General features: G+C 37.9%; 1 protein-coding gene across 1 annotated transcript in view; it reads right to left on the bottom strand.

Annotated features, from left to right (window-relative positions):
- The window catches only part of LOC121294448 (cyclic AMP-responsive element-binding protein 3-like protein 1), a 29,719-nt gene extending 22,045 nt beyond the window's left edge, over window positions 1-7,674 (bottom strand). The window contains exon 1 of the mRNA XM_041218137.1: window positions 7,290-7,674. Within this exon, the coding sequence (XP_041074071.1) occupies window positions 7,290-7,391 (102 nt within the window). The 5' untranslated portion in view covers window positions 7,392-7,674. The remainder of the gene's footprint in view (window positions 1-7,289) is intronic.
- Window positions 7,675-24,724: the final 17,050 nt, after the last annotated feature.

Here is a 24,724-nt window from a genome sequence, read left to right as displayed (position 1 = left end):
GTAAGGAAAGCTCTAGGGTCTTTTAAACTGAGGCGCACAACACCTCAGCAAAACTATAAAAGTCAAGCAAATTTGGCAGTTATTCTGCGCTGTAGCTGGAAACGCAACAATATATTTACTGCATAATTAATGTTTTAAAAATCACTAATTCTTAAGATGAATTTGCACCAAAGTTTTCTCCCAATACTACTAGCCAATTACAGTGTATGTTAATGTGTATGTTCATACAGTAGCCCTTTTAGGTACATTAAAACAGAATTTATTTTTGTGCAGATAAAATAAATTGCTCTTGCAGTCTGAAATTTAAATGCTGTGTATTAAAAACCGGTTTCCACTGGCTCCCTGTGGAATTTATCAGGGTTCTGTGAATGAAACAGTGCAGGCTTGTGGTGTCTTTTACCTGTGGCACAGTTAAACAGTTGCAGGAGACACAAATAATCACAGGATATTCCATACTGATCTGTTCCTAATTAGTGGTGTAGGTGCCTACGATCAAACCACATAATCACCTCTTTTCTTGTAGGAAAATTTCAACAAGGATCCCAAACTACAGTAAAAGCATTTTACAGTTGAATCAAATCACAGAGACGTGCAAACTCAAGCAGATCTTACTGTGTGAGAATTCCTGACAATTGTACAGCATCTTAAGAGAAGTTGTTATGTTGTAATTACAATGCTAGTGCATACAGCACACATTCAAAATTCTCAGTCCTTGGCAGATACCTGCTTATAGTATACATAGCACTGAATGACATTCACCTGGTTTTTAGTCAAATCTGAATACAGTTTTTCAGTGGCAAAATATTCAGAAGATAAACACATCCCAAACTGCTTACTCTGCTTATCCCTATTCTCACTCCATCCTAACAATGTGTTCCTGGTTAGCTCAGTTTTTCCTTCTCACTGTTTGATTTAGGTTAACTAACGTGTGCCAGAGACAATCCGGCATACTGAACTGATTTGCACAGATTTTGACTGTGTTTGGCCTACAGCCTAAAACAATACCATTGTTGATGGCCATGTGCTTCGTCCAGCGGAGAACACCGTGCTTTGATCTCGGGCCAGTTTTTTTTAGCATATACCCAGACAAAAAGGTAGTAACACTTGGGGAGAGCTGCACTTTTTTTTCAGGTTAACCAGAACTACTAAACATCTGAATCATTAGAACATGCTTTAGCACAGGCAGGAGAATACCAATGTGATGTGCCTTTACCAAGGGCAACCCAAAGGAAACTTGAAATACATTAAACTTTGTATATTTTTCCAAGAATGAATCACACTACCATTGCATCACCCAGACCACAAGACAATCCACCTTAATCTTTCCCTTTGGCTCAAATTCTTGGGTTGAATTGATGTTAATAAGCGTGCTTGTTTGGGGTTATTTCGAATCGGCCTGCAGGGCAGATATGTGCTCTTACTCCTACCTGGATATTCAAAGAGCTTACAGGAGGCTGTGTTTTAATTTAACTTTATTTTTAACCTATGGGGAAAATTGTGTGCTGTACAGTGTTAAATCAACAGATACACAAACAAGGAGGGTGGCGCACTATGAAATAAGGTAGCAGTACTTTATAAAATGCATCAGCGTGCATTCATTTGCAGGTGTGTGCAGGAAAGCTATTGCATTGCACATGTAAAGCATTCTGACGCACTGTAGAATTTAAAGACTAGCCGAATAATAACAGTGACCTGCTACAGGAAACAGGTGAGTCTTGTCCAATTCTGAAGGCTGTACATGGTTTTGGTTTCTGCAAATGCTTCCACTCCAGGAACACCCGGGAGCCTGTCCTGATGGACACACTGGTCAATGCAGCCACTGCATTCAGGGCACCCACAATCATGCCTTTAGTGAAGTCACAGAGCGCGACATGTCCTATCCCCACACTATAATTGCACTTACTCATTTGTTTGCACAGCCAGTGCAGCATTGCTATACAGCCACTACATCTACAACTGAACATTACAGTTCAGAGTAAAGGGAAGAACTGTATTAGTTTATGCGTTCAGGAAAGCAGCTAATTAAATTGACTGTTTGACATTGTTTGTTCATAGTCAGAAATTAACATCTTTAAAAAATTTTTTAAAAAACTATAAAACTCATCTGATATCAAGCAAGCCAAAGCCAAACCATTATTTTATGTAAAGAAAAGCAATTCATTACTGCAGAAAGCTGCTCAAAAAGCTGAATGTAATAACCTTACGAGCAGAGAAGTGGTCTGTCTAGATCACCGGTACTCAACTCTGGCCCTCGAGATCCATTCCAGTCCTACTCTTTCTTCCAAGCAGGTCCTAAATTAGTTAATTGCCTCTTAGCAGCTTCAATTAACTACATTAGAAGCTGCCTGGAGTATAAACCTGAACTGGACTGGATCTCAAGGGACAGGTTTGAGTGCCACTGCAATAGATTATCTGAGCTCAGATACTAAATTCAAACTTGCCTCGATCTTTATTATATCTTCAAGGCACAGTTAATTAAACTCTCCAGGTGCTTCCAAATGTCATGCTGCCCGCTCGATTCACTTCAGGCTGAGCAAACATGAGGTCGCATGATGCCACTGTGACATGAAACAGGAGGGCCGTATCTTTTTAGGAACAAAAGACTAACGTCTGAACAAGGTCACTGTGACCACTTAACCCTCCCACTGACTGATTTGTGTTTTTTTGCTGTTGTAAAGGTCAGTTATCTCCATACAGCAGACAATATATGTATCCTTATTAGGGAAAGGGTTATATTTTTGGTATGCAAAGTTGCATGACAGAAGTGTTTAACCCAGAAATCAGACCTGCCATTTGGTTTTAAATACATTACAAAGACCGTTACATTAATGATACGTCTTCTGTAAAAAGAATAATGTATGCATGAGTGTAATGTGCCAGGGGGAAAAAAGTGCAGTATGGTTTTCAAAATGCAGGCTTGCTGAGAAGTTTCTAGTTTAATGTGCTGTACTGCTCACCATAAAACTATAAAGACTTGATCAACACAGTTCAAAAATGTCCACCTCTTCTCTTCAAGTGGTGTGTGTGTGTATATATATATATATATATATATATATATATATATATATATATATATATATATATATACACACATATATATATATATATACACATATATATATATATATATATATATATATACACACACACACACACACACACATCATATATACATCATATATACATCGTTTGGATTTTATGCAATGATTTCTGATCTTTGTCTGGCTGGCTACATTCCAGCAGCAGGAACAGATGTCCCTAGGAATGTGCTGAATTGGAATTTCATCCCATCCCCTTCCCTATCTCTCTCCATCTCTCCCTGTCTCCTCTCTCCCTTTTGCTTTCCAGAAGGTTTGGGAGTCCAGACATGCCGAAGCCCTGGGGCTGTCAGTTAATGGCAGGTCACAACCAGCTCCTGGTGCACTCGCCTGGCTCCCTCACAGATTGATCCCTGGGATAGTAATACATGGAGCAGAGATACACAGAGGGGTTCCTGAACCACAAGAGTATTTTACATTCAGACTGCTCCTCTGATTATATTCAGAAAACCCTGTCAATGTTAACGAGGGATGTATGTGGCATATTATATTAACTTCTGAACACTATGGAATTCAAGACTCCTCACCACAGTGAGTTATTAAAATGGGTCACATGTCCTGAGCATTGCTTTCACTTGCATAATAAAGTTTTTAAAAACCCTTTGCAAAACTTTAAAGGTTCTACAGGTTAGGTGGGTCTGTGGTACTCAATTGCTAAGTCAACTACAGCATGTCTGACTTAGAAGCAGGGTTTAATTCTATTCAAAATCTCTACTCAAAAACACAGAAGTAACAACTATGTCTCAGGTATAATTAGCATTTGGAAACATCAGGGTACTGGGCTCACTTTAAACACGAGTATCTACTTCAGAACAAACTAGCTGATTGCTTTCTATAGCCCTAGGCAGTATGCGTCTATACACAGAATCAATTGACAAGGTATGAAACTGAAATTTCTTCAACAGGACACTCCTATCTACAACCACACAGGCTGGTCTAGAATGCTGCATGACAGGGTCTGACACAAACTAAAACTGCACCTGGCTTTCTGCAAACACAGTACAGTCGTTTTTATTAAATATCAATCATTAAAAACACAACCAAGAGGATCAGTTCCTATGCAACCACATTTCTTTCATTCCTAAAACACACACTCATTAATTCATGTATCAGGTATCAGGGCGTGCAGCAGTATTGTCTGCACCAATCTATCTATCTATCTATCCCAGTCATTAACCAAAATTATTAGTCAGATCTTTAGTGGCTGTTATTTGTTTTTCCCATTGTGTTGCATGTTTTTTGTTTAGTGCTGTTCACACCCTGTAACAAAAACAATGTATGTTAGCATTATTTAAATATATTTATGACTTGATTGAAGCCACAAGTGCAAGTGCTTGTCCCATATCTGGCAGTAAAGTTGATTAAAAACACACAAAGCAATATCTAGGGGAAATTAATTTTAGAGATTTTGTTAACATACAGTAACAAGTCCCAGCAGAAAAGCCAGCACTCTGGAAACACTTTCTGAATCTATCCACAACAGCAAACTAATGTCCTAAAGGTCCTTTTTGATTGCCGAATCGGTGCATGCTTCTCTATGCTTTACAATCTATGTTTTGCCAGGCTGCATTACCAGACTAGACAGCTACTGTATATTTCACCAGTGTGCAATACAGTAAAATGTATGAGACACACCATCGTCTGTCTTAAAAATAAAAAACACAGAGTGAGCACTTGCCAACCACATAAAAATAAGGAGTTTCTATAGCAACCCCACTACAGCCTAGAAGAGATATAAATCTGTGTAAACTCATCCTTCCTGGTAGATAACAGATTATCATCTCCAGCAGCCAACATACTAGTGTTGCTGCATGGGTATGCATATTCAATGAAGTTATACAATGTTAACTAAAGCATTTAGGGACAGCATTTAACCCTGTTACTAGCTTTACTTGCTTTTTACGTTGTGTAGAAAAATCAGCCTGAAAGGGTGCCCTTGGGCTTATACAGTAGTTCCACTGAACTAATAACTCACTGCTGTCAGATCTATCAGTAAATGCAAGTAAAACAGTTTACACCAGTATAAAATAAATACTACTGTATATAACCATCTCAAATCACAACCTCTTAGTTTCCTCTAGTAATACTGCAATCCATATCAACAATGTCCCTACATCGATCCCGCATTGCAGCTTGAATTCATTCTAATCATACTTAAAATGATCTAGACGGACAATAATACCTTTCCTCAATACGCCTTCATTACAGTGCCACCTATATAAAGGGTCTACACCATTGTGCAGTAAACCCAGCCGCTAGTCACCAAGGCGACGCGGCACTGCTCTAATTGTAAAGCAGGGTAGGCTGAATGCTACGGCTAGAATCTTGAGCGCAGGAGTTAAAGGGATGACGCCTGATCTTCGTAGGTCAGCTTGGCGTTTTACATTTTAGAAGCCAATGCAATTATGAGGCAACACCTTTGGGGATGTGGCTGTTGTTTGTCGTGTTCTCACTCACACAGGTCTCTTTCTAGTGCACCACAAGGGCTGGATTGAAGCAGTACACTGAGAGACATTGCACTGGCTTGGGTAACCGACACCTCCAGCCCCCAGGTCAGTGAGCACAACCATCACATAGTTCATGCAGTGAAAAAAAAAAAAAAAAAAAAAAACATTTTGGCTTCGTAAGTTAGTGGTCTACTCTTGTCACCCATTTTTGAAACTATTTTAAATTCATTTTGACGTGCCAATAATGTTCCACTTCTCTTGGTGCTCTTAAGCAGTTTTCCCTGTCTTTGATTTAATAGGTATTTATGAAAGAGATCTTGCAGTTTTAAAATGGTCTTGTTTAAGATGCTCCTGTGTGTCATTACTGTGACAGATACAGTACACTAAGTTGTTAACTACCTCACTTTACCCCGTTGCTATCCCAACACCGTCTCAGTACTTGTACAGCACACAGTAAACCTGAAATGGCAAAAACGGGCAACAGATTCACCGTTTACTTTCTCTTTAACAGAAGCATGAGGGCTTCCCCTCTAGAACTTGACATCTCCCTTAGGCACAAAAAAAGTAATTCACTGGGGTAGTGAGGGGAGCTTGAGCTTCTAAACAAGAGTCTTAGAGTAGGAAGCAGGAGGCTGGTCCACAGGCACACACAAGCTGCATTGAGAGGCAAGAAAGCAAGCGCTCTTTTAACCAGCTAACCCACACAGACAGCCTCTCTTTCTACACACGGTGGATAGCCATCAGCCTCAGTGAGATAACCATGCAATTGAAACCCAGTAAGACAAGGGTCCATTGTGAATACAAGTGTTAAAATATGTCAGTGTCCTCTATGGGCCTGTTATAAAGTAAATGCTGTCTGAGACTTCACACCACTCACTGTTCAGCAGGAGTGGTGTGAAGTTTCAATTATCTGGACAAGCCTTAGCATTAGCTGCAACAAATGCATAGAACTGCATATGGCCAACACTTTGTGTAGCTGTATCTCCAACGTATTCATTCTCGTCCTAGTTTTTTTTTTTTTTGTTGTTGTTTTTTGTTTTTGTGTACTGTACCTGTAAGACTACACGATACGCTAGTGAATTTGGTTTCAAAGGATAAAGATAAAAAAAAAAAAAAAAAAAAAAAAAGCTTGAGCATGTGTTTAACAGGATGAGAAAAGTCAACAAAACCATCGTCAGAGCAGGAGGTGTGTGAAAGCTGGGGTTTTAAATCGGACTAAGCCACTCCCACAGGTGGGCGGGGCCAGCGCGACAGACAGAAAGAAGCCATATTCAAAAACACAGCTGGATAAGGAAATATCGGAATCCCCAACAGCTGGTTTACAACAGAAACGAGAAATACAATTACTTTACGTTGCATTTGAATACTGCTTTCAGTTTATACGCAAAGATAAGTGTTCACTTCATCTATATGGTTTCTACACGTGTTCATGCCGAGGTGGACGTATACATTAATGTATGTGTAAGTGCACTACGTTTTGCTCAGGTAAACAAAGTGTGCGCAAAAATGCAAAACTACTTTGTAAATGCATACAGGCTAAACATATGTTTCAAAACATACTGTAAAATAACAGAAGCATAGAAAACCAAAATGCATGCGCTTACCAGTCCAACAGATATACCACACTGCACGTCCTGGTACAGCATAAAAATAACTCATCAGTTGTAGTTATTGAACTACTGGACTGAAACTTCGGAAACTACCGTAGAATATAAACGATAGGAAATAAAACAGAAACCCTTACCACATTATTGAAAAAATCTGCTTCATTCAAATCCTCAAGATCCAAGAGGTTGGAATTGGGGAAAAGTTTCTCTGAAGAAAAATTGTCCAGAATTCTGTCCATAGTAGCCACTGTTCCTAAGAATTACGTACCGTATGAGAAGGGCAAAATTACACACACACACACACACTCACATATATGTATAAAATGGAACTCTAACCCTATGATTGACACTTTGTAATATTCTTTCAGATTGAATCAGCTTCTGTAAAATTCTGCAAAAAGAAAAAAATAAGTTAGCAGCTGCTCAGTTTTCTCCTGTGTTTGTCTCTGTGCACCTTTCCACGAATACACGCCTCTACTGACTTCAGTGCAGTCTGTCACTGCCAGCTGCGAGCTGTCTCGATGGAGCCCGTCAGTTCATTAATATTCATTTCTACACTGCTCTGAATTTTCACGATTTCTTGCTCTAAGCCCCGCCCTCCAAAGCGCAGGTATTCGGTCTTAAAGAGACAGCGTCTGTGCTGTACTTCGCCGAACAGCCATCAAAATGCAATCTTTTGGTTTAGCCATGCTGATTCCATGCAGGTATTGTTGATGTGTTCATTGCTCTGTTTTTACATACAGTAAATTAGAACAATTCAACTTGGACAAGAATAGATAAAATACAAACTACCCCGCTGTTTATTGGGATATATTAAGTGTTTAACTGATAATAAGACAGGCTGGAGTAAGCATTTTTAGGGGACAGATTGATGCTCAGTGTGCAAATATTTCTAGATTCTAACAATAACAAATAAGAATCAAAATCGAAAAATATATACACACTATTCCATAGGACTGCAATCTTCTTTTTTTTTTTTTTTAAGTTCTATGCAGTGTGTATTTTTTTTTTTATATATGCCAAAACTACAAAGTATTGTATATTTTCTGACTCTAACCCTAACCCTAACCCTAATCTGGTCCTGTTTTTAAAAACTGAATTAAAAAACATGATCAAAGGAAGTGATTTGTGATAAAACCGCACAGGCACTAGGAACGTGTGGATAAACCAGGATTCAGGATTCATGTAGTTAGAATGTCTTTTCAAGCAGGACAGGGAGAACTCTGGTCACATGACCTAGCTTGCCTCCATATGCATGTTTATCACATTAGAGATTAGCAGTAATGTACAGCCTTTAACAATGCACTTCATATAAATAAACAGTGATTTCTCCTTGAGGCCAAGGGAAGCTGATAGACTGGTACTAAAATCTGTGTGCATTATGCTACATAGTTTTAATTAAATGTGACTAATAGGACATTTTCCAAGCCTTTGTCATTACCAGATACATTCTGTTATGTTTCCTTCTACAACTGAATAGAACGAACTACTAAACAAACAGTTTTTCTTAGTCTAGGATATTTTAGATGGTTCACTATCTTTTTAGAACATTATATTCTATGAATTGTGTTTATCAGGGTGTTAGCAGAAATCTTATACAGCGTTATTGTAATTAGAAGGACAGCAGATTTTGAAGTAGTACTATTTCATAGGATACAGTTTGTTAAAGGTCAGCCTACTCATAGTTTACTCACACACCCCAACCTTCTCATGGTCAAGGAGATCATACCAACCACATCTATGACCTCCCCCTTCCCACAATAGGCAACGGTGTTCTCAGATCTTTTAATTAACGTTTTCCTCATTTGACCTGGCTAACACAAGCATTACAAACAGTAAACTCAAGAAGTAGAGATGATTTGTTGTAATTTTCTCATCAACATATGATTTACAAACTAGTGCTATACAATCTATTATAAGTGAACGTTGGCATAAACTTTCTGCTGATTCAAGGTTGTTGCCTATCTTTTGGGATCCTCCCCTTTTTACTTATCACAGGGCATGTCATTTTAAGGACCATTTAGTCCTTGAAGACTCTTTTTAACTACCCTGTCCCTTCTTCTCAACTACACCAGGCTGCTATCCTTGCCATCATGTGCATCCTGCAACAACCTGATGAAAACGGATTAATTTGTCCATCCAAGTACAGGGAAAAGGTTTAAGGTCCATGCAAGGTTGACATGTAATAGTGCTAATGTTATTTATCTTTTATTATGCCTGTGTGGAATTGGTTATGTAGATAAAACCACAAGACAATTAAAAATTCAATCAGGGCAACATAAAAGTGCAATTAGAAGAAATGATTTCACATCACCAGTAGCTGGACACTTTAAAGAATTTAAACACGATGTACAAGCATTGAAATGCATTGGTATCGAGAAGGTCTGTATAGGAAGAAGGGGTGGTGATATTGATCAGAAAATATTGAGACGTGAGGTCTTTTGCATTTCTACTTCTAATACAATTACCCCCTTTGGTATGAATGAGGAGTTGGACTTAATCCTTCTCTTGATGTAGTAAGATAACTTTTCAAGATTTCTAGGCTGCTTACTTGAAAGATAACTGGTTCCCAGTAACTATTGATTTTTCTTCATACACATATATGTAAATGTGAATGTGTATATGTGTATATATTGTACATGTATGTATGTATATATGTATGTAGGTATATATACATATATGTGTATGTTGATGTATGGGTGTGCTTGTGGATGTGTTTGTTCTAATTTGTGTATCTTTGTATATCTTGAGTAGTAAATGGATTGATGTCTATGTATCTGACATATTAATTTATATGTTTTTTGTAACATATGGTGATTTAAATACTGTTCATTATTATGACAGGTATACTGCAGCTGTTATGGTCTTTTGTTAACAAATATATGATTATGCAATGAGATAATTGACAGGTGCCATGTGTTAAATGAGAATTAATTAAGATTTGGTTAAATAAAATGCAGCTGTCAGTGTGATGAGAGAAACGCTGAGGACTGCCATAGTTAGGTCGAAACATGTTCGTTTTTTGTGTTTTTAACCTCGAAAATAAAATAATATGAACTATTAATTATTTGAACTTGCTTCTTTGATGGTGTGAGGGAGATATAATTTATTGTTGTGAAGTCAACGCACCAGCTTTTGGATTTTATGAAGAAACTTGAATTGAGCAGAAGGGGTAAAGAACAAACACTCTCATTGACGTCTTACCATTTGCAGCCAACTGCATTTCCTGGTAAAAGAGAGAACCTGCCTGTAGTATACTTTGAGTGAACCAATGCGACTGGAGGATTGATGAAAATGAACCAATATTGCCTAAAAAAAAAATTTCAAAAGTTTCTGAATGCTAATTTTTACAAAGAAGGCAACATTTTCAAGTGCAATACCTTGGCAATTCTTGTTGTTATTTCCATTCCATTTGCATAGGCACTGAAATTGCCCTGCTGCTGGGACAGCAACTGGAGAGCTCTGAAAAATGTGACAAATTGGGAGCAGAGGAGAGAGACAATACTGGAGGACAGACTTCATCACCAAGCCTGTTTATCTTACAGAAGAGGAATTGCTCTTCTGGACAGTCAGTCACTTGGCCATGCGCACAGAACTGAATACCAGGGCTCGTTTTCCACTGTGCTGTAATGCAATTTGGATTACTAATATATTTATTTAGTAAGGCCAATAAATCATTCTATAATGATACTTTCTGTTGTTACACCTGTTTCGTAATTACATTTTGAAATTGCATTTCGCATTGAATGCAATTTATACTGGGGTATTGAACTTAAATAAAGGTCCATCAAAACTGCTTAATAAAGCGAAGTGGAAAACCCAAGTCACTATTAACTAGAAAACAACACTTTTTGAATACTTTCCCTAATTTAAGGATTGATCAAATAGGACAGGAACTGAAAAGGATACAATTAGCACCTGTTTGTGAAACTTTGAGGTTGAATGTTTCCAGCGATGGACAATTAACAACACCCTTTGTAGGCGACAATACTCGCAAAAGATGCATGTAGAGAAGAGGGGACTGTTGGTCATGCAATTCTCTATCTTTTCAAAGAAATCATTATGTATTCTAGCTGGGCCTTAACCAATTGTATTTCTTGGATGTCTGGAAATTATATTAAGGCTTTGGGCACAGAATGCTGCTTTTCATTAAATTTACAACTATAATTAAAGCAGGCAGCATTACAGTTCAAACAAAGTAAAAAAAAACAAACAAAAGAAATATAAAAATGTTAATAGTGGAACCTTTTGGGGGGACACAATACAGTATAGGCTGTCTTTGGGAATGAGATTAGGGATGAATTTTATGTCCTCCTAATGTTTAAACCCATGGACTCCCTGTGGCCCAGATTCAATGGGAATATGGTCTCAGTATCTTCTGGGGTAAGATACTACTTACATGGTAGAGTATGCATTTCAAATAAAACCATAAGCACTAAGTTTCAGAGGTCTCATTATTCTTTCTCTGCTGCCAGCAAAGGATCATAAAGGTTATCTTTGTTGACAGGTTTAACTTGTAACATGGTGTAGTTCAGCCGGGAAAAAAACAAAACAAAACAGTGTCTTCGAATTTTTATTGCGCTCCTAACAAAAGCACCCCAGTCTGCAGATAAGCAACCCCACGGAGTTGCTTGTAGTTATGAAGTCATCGAGTGGCACCGAGGGAAAGCTCACTCCTTCCTATACTGGCTCGTTGCCTGTCAGACAGTCCTAAGACAGCCAAATACAGTAATTCCAGTCTGCTGCAGGAATGCACAGCGAGTAGAGGAGGGCCATTCAAGGGGAATTGAAAGATTGTCACAGAAATACCAGATCAGATTAAGGAATGCTCACTTGTTGACTTCCTTCAACCCAGATAAAAACACTTTGCTGGTGTCTATCCCTGCCAGTCTGACAAAGGAAATCATAAATTGCTGTAGACCTACCTGTTATATTGCACAAGGCTGCAGCCATGGTATGTATCAATTATTTAAACAAGTACACCCAACAAACCACTAACGGATAATGAACAGGGTCCTAAAATGTCAGAATCTCTGGATTCCATTTTCCTAGTTACCAGAAGAGAGGCTCCCATCTCTGTGTGAAATCCAGAATCCGGCAAGTGAGGGATGTCCTCTCAGAGATTTGAACTCTTGACCCACAGAGAAAACACACTCGGCTAATGTCATCTAACCCCTGAACAAAAACAAACCCTTAATCTTCATATATTTTAGAAAATATATAACTATAGAATATATAACAACATTATAATTAAGCTTTTACACAGTATTACTGCAATAAACTGTGATAATAATGCAGCATTTTGGGCACAGTACATGTGTAATGCGATACAATGATGTACAAGGAGGTTATACTGCAATACAGTTCAATAGATCTCAAAGATACTCAGAAGAACCAACATGTTCATCCACAAACATTCACTCTGAAATTCTGAATAAACTAAACCAGCAGACAGACGTTTAGCTTTACTTTACTGCAATGACACTATGGCAGAGTTCTACCTTGTAATAAGAGTATTGGTTCCATTACCAATTTGGAACATGAAGGCATTGGGGTTGTTTCATAAACGGACTTGAGTCATCAAAATCTTGGGTTTACAGCATTCTATGGTAAAGTCTTAAGAGATTTCAGTTTGCAGGGTTACGAACCTTAGACTTCCTCTTTGCTATTCCCCCCTGCTATTTATAGTTGCTGTACACTCATCGCAAACTAAAATGACTTCTGAAACTTCTTAAACAGTTTCACCCAGCCTGAATGATGCTGTGATTTGAATGCCATATCAATACTATGATAACGTGTCAGATAGGACGGCGAGAATGTACAACATGTATTTGATAAGTTGGGTTTGTTCTACAGTAGGTAGGGGGGGAATACTTCAATATCAGAGTCACCACTGCAAACTAAAGCTACTGTATATGAATCAACCCTTTCTATTTTATTCAGTGCATCGCATTACACTGCTCACACTACAAAAGAAACCAGGCATCAATATAAATCTCTTTGGAAGTGTTATTTTCTTTTTTTTCCCCATGCTTTGTATCATTGTATCCAGACAGCTGGGAGTCCTCTTGCTTTATATTGGGCTGCCTGGGATGCTTATTGCTTAGAAAACCATTTAAAGAGACTATGATACATCTTTAGACATTCTTACACACTTGTGGAATCATTACAAGCAGTATTTAAACTGAACTATTTGAGAAACAAATGCCCTGGCACCTGACACCTGCTTGCCATCACCCAGAGACATACTGAGCAGCACAAGCAGTGGTAATATAATAAATACAAGTCTCCAGCACTTGTTTATATTAATTGGACCCTAAATTGTAAAATACAACAAAGTAGTTGTTTTTTGTTACACTTCACTGTTTCTTTATGTGATAATCGCTATGGTTAGATGTAGATTCCTCCCAGTAATGCATTATATATCCAGGCAGCAGTTGAAACTTGAACACACCGTAACTGCACCATAAGTGCTGTAACAAGGGACATGATTCTGGCTGTGTGCCATGTGTTAGTTTCTTCAGAGAAGCACCGTATCGGATAAACACTGAGGGAGACATGCTTGCTGAAACACCTGTGCACCTAAAGTTTATTTCCATATTAGAGGTACTGAACTAAAGCTACTATGACCAAGTTTCTGAAGATACACCTTGAAGAAATATTGTATAATGCAGTGAGTCAATTGTGGTGTACATTAGTATACTAGAGTTCTATGCTGTAATACTTGAATATAGGTGAATATAGCATGTTTGTCAGTATGTACTATTTACTAAACTGCATTAAAGGACACAGTAAATACTGTAGTATACCGCATATGAGTTGGATGCTTTAAATACAGCAGTAAATGGTGTAGAAACTTTACAAGAGAATGGATTGACAAAATGTGAAGTCAACACAAATCAGACTGACAATTACACTAAGAAGTGTGGATATATCAGGCACTAATACAGCTCCAATCCACTAGCCACTGCAAACCCCCGCTCCAGCGACAGTAATGCGTATTTGCATCGCCAGTGTTGTCCAGATGGATTGAGCAGTGTTTACTGGTCACTGTTTACTCTTCTAGCTGTCCTGTCAGCTCTCAGTACACAAGCCTAGTTTGCACAGGGACCCCCATCAAACTCCTGCCGCTTCTGCATTTGAGAAAGTAACACCTTGCCCCCTGTATTTCTTGGGTTGAATAGCACAGCTGCAGTGATGGTCAGTCAAAGATGTGTTGAGCTGCATGCACACTCAAGGACCAATTATCATTTTAAACAACCAGTCTGGACAGAAAGCATCTTGTTTTATTATAGCTAAAATGATCCCAGTCTCTTGGCATATCATTTCCAAATTATCTTCCCTGTGACCGCAGTGGCACGACTCTACTGTACTAACTGGCAATGGTAGCATAATGGCAGCTAAAACAGCATGAACCATTGATAGTACTGGTTCATGTCTGGGCTCTGCTGAAGCCATAGCAGAGTTATAAAAGTTTACCATGGTATTTTCTGCAAGATATTTTTGCAATTTTTCTATTCTTTTCCCATGCTTGTGCTATGCATTTACTATTGTTTACCCTGGCTTGCCATGTTTATTATTGTGCTTTCCCATACCTTGCAATTCTTTACAATGCTTACCTATGCTTTACCATGCATTACACTTTGCTTTGCTTTTACGATGGTCAACTTATAAGGGTTGTCTTTGCATGAAACCTTTTCATTTAAATGAAAGGAATATTGTGGTAAGGGCTACCACCATACAAAGCTGTTTGTTGTGTCTCAAATATGTATGTTGAAATGAAATTTGAGCACCTGTCTGAAACTTCTATCAATTTCCTATGAGGGTTAGGCACAAGAGGTCAAGTAAAAAGGCAGTTAAAATAGCAATGCTATGGAGGTTTTTTATTTAATTTCTTTAAAAAAAAAATTTAACAAATAATAATATACAGTCTTGCTTTTGGCAGCAGCCCACTGGCGCTCCTACCTAAGCCTTAGCCTCTGCAAAATACGACCCAGGTGTAGTCTTGTATACACACCTGCATCGGTTAAACCAAACTGAAGAATTGACTGGCCCACCAATCAATGCCCACGTCTGACTCCATTCTATCCACAGTCTCATATGGAAAATATTTTACACCAGTCTCAAAGTCCACCCTTTCCTGCATCCAGTTAATAGACGCATTTAACAGCTGAAACTATAAAACATTTATAAAATAAGCACATTTAAATATGAAAATTCAGATAATACTGTTGTACTGTTGTCGATGGAATTATCACACACATTTCTACTGCAGAATGGGAGCAAGGGAAAACAGTTATTAACATGAAAATAAAATGACAAAAAATAAACCAGATTTACAAGGGATAGGTTTTAACACCCTGACAACCCCCCCTCCGAGATGCCTGTGTAGACAAGTCTGCAGTAAAACCATTAACACTGCTTTCATCTTCCAAAATTTTTTTTTTTTTAAAGACTCTGTAATTTACACAAGCAATTAGCCATTTCAAATAATATGATCTTAGAAGCAGGGCACTTCGGTGGAAACTGAAAGTCTCACAATCTTATAATAGTTAAACCAGTTTCATGTTTAAATATCTATATGTTTTCTGTTTTAAAGCTACTTATTTTGTTTTAGCAGAAGCGAAACCCATAATTGAAAAGTGTCTCGGCCATTAAAATAACATTGTTCAGACTCCTTGCAGACTCGCCCTCTCAACAGTAATTACAGACTGTCGGGAGTAGGATCCCTTATTATCTGTTTATAATTATGCAGTAATATTAAACCTAACCAGGCTAAATACTAGATTCACATTAGTCATTTTTTTACTTACAAAAGTGGGCATAGGGTGAGGTTTAATACTCAGTATGGTTTTTATTATTATTATAAAGATTTTATTATATTTTAGTTTATGTGAAATATATATATATATATATATATATATATATCTATATATAGATATATATATAGTAGGATATAGAGAGAGAGAGAGAGAGAGAGAGAGAGAGAGAGAGAGAGAGAGAGAGAGAGAGAGAGAGAGAGAGAGAGAGAGAGAGAGAAATATATACACAAACCAAAATAAGCTTTGGATTGGGTAGAGAAAAGATTGCCCTCAAAAGATCTTGCCGGGAAAGCTAGTAGAGTTATTTCTAATTTTATATTTTATTACACTGCAGTGGTTCATTAGACAGAGTATGTTGGTTTGTTTTTTTTTTTTTTTTTTTTGGGGGGGGGGGGGGGGGGGGGGGGGGTGGGGGGGGTGGGGGGGGGGGGGGGGGGGGGGGGGGGGGGGCACAGACGTCATTTGTGACCCCAAACCAGCTTCTGTAGGCCACTTCAGAAGACCTCTTTTGTCTCCAGGGTGATGGTCTGACTCATTACTCACTGATTTGTGCAACTTTTAGAAATGGCTGCTGTTGAGTGCATTGAATCAAATCTCAGTTTTAATGGGTCTATATAAACATTGTGAGCTCCTGCTGATACATCATCATGCCCATGTTCTCATTATAATTGAGTCCTGCTGCTGGCTGCAGGTAAGGCTGTGTTGTTTCGGTTTGATCTGCTCTGACTCTGGCTGGGCCTCTGCTCATTAAGCACCCCACGCTCTGGAAAACCTTTTAAAAGCGAGCATGGATGCAGAATTAGGACTGAACACCTATTAGTCCAGAGATTCTTCTTTTCTGACTGTAAAAGTAAGGCGATTCAAGTATATTCACTATGCAAAAAGAAGTGATGTGTTCAATTCAATCTAAATCCTACCCCTGCTTTTATTATTATAGTGTGCATGGCTTACCAATGAGAATGAAAAATCAGTCTAGAAGGACAAATAATAACCCAAACCCTAACCCTAAACAAACCATAACCCTAACCGTAAACCTAACATTAACCCTAACCCTAACCCAAACCCTAACCCTATTCCTATCCCTATCACTATCTCTAACCCTAACCCTAACCCTGACCCTATTAGTAACCCTAACCTTAACCCTATCACTATCCCTATCCCTAACCCAATCCCTATCCCTATCCCTATCCCTATCCCTATCCCTATCCCTAACCCTATCCCTATCCCTATCCCTATACCTAACACTATCCATATCACTATCCCTATCCCTATCCCTAACCCTAACCCTAACCCTAACCCTAACCCTAACCCTATCCCTATCCCTAACCCTAACCCTATCCCTATCCCTATCCCTATCCCTATACCTATCTCTAACCCTAACCATATTGCTAACCCTATCCCTAACCCAAACCCTAACCCTATCCCAAACCCTAACCCTATCCCTATCCCTATCCCTATCCCTAACCCTAACCCTAACCCTAACCCTAACCCTAACCCTATCCCTAACCCTAACCCTAACCCTAACCCTAACCCTAACCCTTATTGTATTTCTGTCTGTGAAGATCTATTGTAATAATTTGCTTTGATATCATGCAAGCATGACACTGCGTTCCCAACATGAAGGTACACTTCCTTAAGGTTACTGTTCTGCAGGTAGTTTGTATTGCACAGTATCCTCATGACTTGCCAAGAGCTGGCAGGCTTTGTTACATCAGAGGGAGCCTGAAGGAATGCAAATATCAAAACCAGGGGTTTACAATAACATGACACTGGAAACCCGGAGGAAATTGTTCCCGTTTTCAAAAGAAAGCAGGGATTTGAGAAACAATAAACAAGATGTGTTTCCTAGAACTGAGGCACTTTGAACAAAGCCCGCTTCTGTAAAGCTGCCCTGCTCCTCTGTCACCAAGGAGTCTGATTGGAAACACTGTAGTTCAATATTTCAATGGGCTGGTTTGTTTTGGTTCCATTCTCAGCCTTTTCAGGTGTTTCCACCTGTTACTCGGGGCTTGTTCTCATTAGGACAAAGAAGGTCACAAAAGCACAGAGCTGTACTGAAGAGCAACATTCCCAGCCAGTTGCAGGTAAATCCATTTCTGCAATGCTGAGCAGGTATTTAAGGGACAGTAGCCTTTAATAGGTTTTTTTTTAATTGTTTTGCACTGCAAAATAAAGAACCTTAATGATCAGTGTATAGCATGCACCCTGTGGATAACGCACACCACATGTATACGAGTATAATGCGTAGCTCCTATATAATATGTAACCTGTATACATGACATGCAGATATTCTCCTAAAATTTGTAAAAAAAATAAATAAAAAAAATACGTACATGTATTACGTGTATTACTGTTAGTTGTCTTTAAATTAAGTCACGCCGTGTTGTCTCATTGGATCTCATCAGATTAAAAAAACAAACAGCGGCTACAAAGTTAGCTCCAAGGCACAAAGTGCCATACTAAGCTAGTTGCAATGGCAGTCGTTCATTCCAATCTCCGGGTCTCTACACTGACCAATATACAAAGCAGCTTTAAACCCATGTTCATGTCCACTAGTATGCACGCTTGCTGTCTTCTTCGTTGGCATTGTTCTCTTCATTGCATCACAAGGACGTCTGACTCAATGAGACACTTGTGCTGGAAATGTGTGGACTCACGACTATTTCAAATACGCGCCAGTTATCAGAAACTCTGATTCAGAGTGTACCATCAAAACTGGTAAGTAGGGAACCAAACACTTATTTTTTTTGTTCATAGTGGCAAGGCGCAGAAAGACTAATTTGACTTCCCCACGGAAAAGAGATCGCTTCATTGTTACCCAGCGTTCCGATGCATTCCGGCTCAACTGCTTCACTGATTATCCTACAACTTGGAGTGTCTGTAGGATTTCTATTGTATTTTTTAGGGGTATGCTAATTTGGCATTATCATCTTCCTTGCTGTCACTATACAGAATGTATTTATCTATCTATTTATTTATTTATTTATTTATTTTCAAGACTAAAGGAATTGCTGAGTACTGTACAGTATATTCCTATACAGTACTTCAGTACTTCAATAGAGAAGTATACTTTACTGTAAAAGGTAAAATGCTTAGCCCTGGCCATAACTGAGTAATTGTAACAATCTGTAAAAGTATGTTACAGGAATCCGATAAAAAGATGGTTAATGCTTGGTCATTCCTGCTTCTCCTTTTTATTAGAGATTCAAAAACTAAAATAAAAATAAACTGCTGTTCACTGCATCAAACTACTGAATCTAAAAATGAGATTAACAAAAGAATAATGCACTGTTTACACTGTAGTTGTGTTGTGTGTTTGTTTCAAATAAGAAATAAAGGAAAGAATGAGTAAAGCAATAATCTCTGATGCACAGTTTTGTAGCAACCAATTGTGAGACTAATGAATTCTGAGCAGCTTATTACCCACAGGATATGCTAAAAGCTTTTCCATTCCACTTACCATATCCAAGAGATGACATTTCCATTCTCTCCGGTGTTGACGTCAAGAGTCCCCGCTGTGTACAGTAATGGACAGGTTATAGGCAACCATTCTTTTTACACACTATTCCTGAAACAACAAGTGTGTGGCGAGCCACTTTCATTTGCTACTGGTTTTACCTCAGGGCTCCATGGCAACGACTTTTATAGGTTATGAATGAATGTCAACGTACTGCATATAGAACAAAAACAAATCTTTACACCTTAAGTATCTAGCCATAGCAGCACCTTACATATCTAGCCAGAGCAACATATGTTTTCCTCCATTATACGTTTTGCAGCAATTTCCCTTTTATTCCTAATGAGGGTTTCATTCTTTTAACTTCTGCTCAGAATCCCAGGGAGGGAACTGTGTCTTCTTGTTCCGTTCATTAGAGCTTGGAACACACAAGTTGAGTAACATAGAGTAGTATGGGAGTATAGAGGGCATTACCAGAGATTACTGACCAGAGATTTTACATATAACCTCCTACTGCTGAAAAACTGCAGCCTTCTACTTATTGGCTGTAAGAGTGGTGTGCAAGTGTCTGTCACTGTTAGTGGGCAAGATCTGTTTTATGAAAAATGTACAGACTCTAAGCAATGTAATATTGCAAAAAATAAATATTAAGTACACAATTGTGACAACTTTAACAACATAAAACCATGTAAAACTGGGGTACAGAAAACACAATAACAAAACAGGGGAAAAAAACGTTACTTTTCTTTCAGCTGACGCATATATTTAAGTTGTAGCGGAACATGGTGTTTGCTGGACATTTTAATTGCATTGCTTTAACAAGGTCTTCCCAGCAAGTGCAGTTAAAAATCATATTTCAGTGGACATATTTCAAAGGGGAATAGCCATGGGGAACAGCTGTAAAAGACTCATTGACTGGCTGCCCTTCTCACTTACTTCCGTGTACATAATGGGGGTTTAAAATTCAAAGAGTCATACAAATGTCACAGAACCCTTGATAAAGTCACTGATACAAATAATTCCAATCCGTTTATTAACAGCATGAAGTGAATTTGAGGGTGTGCACCAAGCACAGGTCTTTTGAACTGGGACCCAGTGAACTGCCAGCAGTGTGACTGTATTCTGCCAGAGCTCTGGTTTAAACAGACAGCTGTCTGGTTCTTTCTCTGCTCTTTTAATACCCATGCAGCAGGGTTTTCCTTGCAATCCGAAGGAAAGCCAGGGCACTGGGATGGAATAAATGGCTGTACAGTCCGGTACCTTGCCTTTCTCTGTTTTTCCTGTTACTAAAATGAAGCTTTCTCAATTAACTGCAATTAAAGTGTAGTTACAGTACAAAGCTACAATGCTTAGAACTACAGAAATACACTTTGTAAAATTCAATGGCAGTAAGGATTTCACAATGTCAGTGTTTACACTGAGGACATTGAGAAATTTACAAGTAGTCACAATGAAAGATTTGGTAACACTTTACATGAAGTGTCTCATAATTACAATGTTATTTTGCATACTTACAATATACTTTGGAATGGTATAACTCTAAACCCTAACCCCTTTCTGATACAATTGTGAACATACATATATCATGCAAAAAGGTTTACACAATAGGTACATTGTATCTATGCATAATAACATTGTAATTTTGGGTAAGTACACATGTATTTGCTAAGTAACTGCTATGTGAAATACACACTAATTACAGGCACTTCATATAAAGTGTTACCAAAGATTTATGGTCAAAACTTTTTATCACTGAATTTGGAGTTTTATAGTTATGGATGATAGTAACAATGTTGCACAAGTACCTAAGTAATTACAGCGTAATTCCTAATTAATGCCACCTGCTTTCTACACAGCAAATATGGTTATAACAGTATCATCTTCACCTAGAATATCAGTGTCATGTTCAGTCACTTTATTTGCTGTGAGTACAGGGATGAGGAAATTATAATAAAGTCCATACAGTTCATCTCCTGTCACTTCTTAATGCTTAGCGGTAGGCTTTGGATGAGTCACTTGTTTTATTTTTGATAGTGGAGTTGGTGACCTTTTCATTCTAGTTTATGTTCTTGTTTGATGTGACAGATATATGCACTTGTAACATGTTGAGAATCTAATTGAATTGGAAATCAGCTTCTACTGCCATGTCTGTCTCTCATCTGAGTCACAGCATGCAGCCTGTAACTCTTTACATCCCAGAATGCACTTACTCATTCTGTTCACTCATTGGTTACTGGAATCAATGTTTGAACATGCCCTCCTCACCTCAAAGCAGAGCACAGTTCTAAGATGAAACTAGAAGAAACCAAGTCACACAGACAATCGTTTTGACCCATGCCTTCTTCAGTGTCCTCTGTATGTGGGGATGTTTTTATATTCCTTTCAGGAAGTAACCACATTCACTTCTTAATTAGTACAGTTTTTAACTGGTGGGGGAAAGCACTGTTTACTTGACTTTTATTTTTAGAATTCCGAATGAGTGTTTGAATTTATGGATGAGAATGTAATTCTAACAAAATGGTTTGCTAACTCATTAATTTGTCATTTTGGGTAGCACTTTACATTAAATGCCTCGAATGCCTATGTATTTACATAACTGTTACTTAGTAAATACATGTTTACTTATACATAATTAGAATGTTATTAAGCAATGTACTGAATGTGTACGTGTTTTTTACACATTAAGGTCCTCGTTTACATTGTTTTCGATGTTCCCAAGAGCATTTATCTGTATTTTAATTAGTTCTTTATTCATATATTTGTATCGACATTAATTAAAGTACCATATATGTGTTTGTATGTTTTCAATTGATTTATGTTGTTTAGTAAAAATAAAAAAACAATAGCCTGATAAATATGAGGGTATATTAAAATAGCATTAATGTGTTTGTACACCAGTAAAATCAAATGAATACCTTGCAGGCTTTTTTGTCTATCCTACATGTAATACAGTACAAAACAAATCATGCTGATGTGTTGTAGGCTTCACAATGTTGTAGGATGCATAGATGATAACATATTATTTTAATTTGAAACTAAGTTATTTAAGCTTTTTTTTTTTTTGTAACCCTCGCTCATATTTTTGTCCCTGAGGCCACCAGTAAGTAAGCTCCTTCTCATGTTGTCAATAGAATAAATACAGTGCGCAATTTCAGAGCTGTTGCCAGCCACAATTTATATCTTGTATTTTGCTTCTAATTAGTTAGTAAATAGGGTATGACACTTTAGGAAATACCATGCACAGTCATCTCAATTAGCCTCATGGCCAAAATACCGCCGCTTAGTAAATGAGGCCCTAAGTACATTGCATCTATGCATAATAACATTGTAATTATGCATAAGTACACATGTATTAACTAAGTAACTACTATGTAAATGCACAGTAATTAGAGACAAAAGCAACCAAGTGAGCGATGTATCCTCTGTACAAATGGAGCTGAAGAATATCCCAGAGCATCGTCTCACATTACAGTATCTGGATCAACGGCAGTATCTCTCAATTCAAATCTCTTTATGAAAACTCGGATTGTAAAAAACGCTAAGGGGAATGCCACATCAGAAGACTGAAGGTCTATCTCCCTCCTTCCACCACCCTCTAATATATATTAAAAAATCAATTCAGTGCTATTCCTGTTCATTAACGAAAAGGCAGTGCTGCGTTTATAAATATTCAGAGTCAATTAACACCTTGACTCACAGAGAGATACATAAATCAGCCACCACCTTTGCAAGCAGCTAATCCACTCGTTTGGAATTTCATCACTGCACTGTCTTTGTTTTCAAACTGGAAGACAGTATTTTCGAGACCCTAATTAACACATTTTAAAGCAACGTACTTCCATCTGAATGCCAATTAGTTACATTTTAATAACTTGCATCCCTATACTCTAAAGTGCTAGAAGTAAAAAATGATGTCCAAAGGTAACACTTTACATTAAATGTCTCTAATTACGATGTAGTTACATAGTAGTTACTCAGCAAATACACATGTCCTTACACATATTTACAATGTTCTTATGCATAGTTACAATGTTCTTCATTTGTCTTTTTGCATGATATAACCCTAATCCTAACCTCAACCATAAACCTGTTCTGATGCAACTGTGTACTTAGATATATAAAAAGTTTAAGACATTAAGTACATTGTAATTGTGCATAATAACATTGTAATTGTGTGTAAGTACATATGCATTTACTGAGTAACTACTATGTAAATAGACAGTAATTAGAGACACAATGTAAAGTGTCAAATTAAAAAGTATAGATTCCTTTATCATTCATCACATATTATAAATCATAGGGTCTGGAATAGTAACTGCAAATAGGAAAGGAGGGGATAGAGATCTAGCATTTTCTGAAAAGGGGTCCTGTACAGTTTTAAGTATAAATAAATCACTCATTTGAGAAAGTACGACAGGAGCTTGGTTTATTTTTGCAGACTTTTGCAGATGCTGGACCCTCTGATAAGGCAAGCCCTTAATCTTCTAATAAATATTGAATATCTTACAGGAGTCTACGGAGCCCGGGAGGGAACATGAGAGAAAAAAAAGTACATCACTTGTGCACAAGATAGCAAGTCGTACGCACAAGATATATATTTTTTCTCTCATGTCCCCTCCCGGTCTGCTTGAGTCAGTTCTGTTGAATATCTTTTTTTCTTTCGCATTGTATTTTATTCTTATATATTTTGTTTTGTTTTCTCGCTTGGTTTTTTTTTTTTGTTTTTGCCAATTATATTTATATCTTCAATGGCTTGCTATCATTCCACACAGATTTATTTATATCATGTAAGCCGAGCTGAGGGCCCACAATTACATCTGAAACTTAAACCAGTAATAAAAGCAGCATTTATAGAAAGCCTCAGGGCCAGTCATCTCCTTGTGTTAGGAAGCAAACTGCAGGGTGTGGAGGCAGGATAATTCTGTGTTGCCTGGGATATCAGTAATTACGCTGAATGAAAAGACGAGTGTCTGTGATAAGCGGTGGTACAGTGGTTTGCCCCAGTCCTACTTACACAGGGCTGTGGGATTAAATCCCAGCTGAGAATGAATCACATCACAGTGGGACCAGTGAGGCATTCAGGCTGGCAGTCACATCTGAAGGGATGTGCAGCAGGGGGGTTATAGAATAATGTTTTTAAACACACTGATTTGTCCATATTCAGCAGTGGACCTCTCTATTAAGAACAAAGAGCTGCTTTTAATTATTTGTCCATCAGTCAATTTTGTTATTCTCAATGTCTGGTCCTGTTAGTCATTCTGCTGTATTTAAAATACTGCAGGTCAGACTCTTA

Source organism: Polyodon spathula, chromosome 19 (genome assembly GCF_017654505.1).
Source record: "Polyodon spathula isolate WHYD16114869_AA chromosome 19, ASM1765450v1, whole genome shotgun sequence".
In the NCBI taxonomy this organism is placed as follows: Eukaryota; Metazoa; Chordata; class Actinopteri; order Acipenseriformes; family Polyodontidae; genus Polyodon; species Polyodon spathula.
The sequence above is the reverse complement of the archived record's forward strand: the minus strand, read 5'-3'. Positions and strand labels throughout refer to the sequence as shown.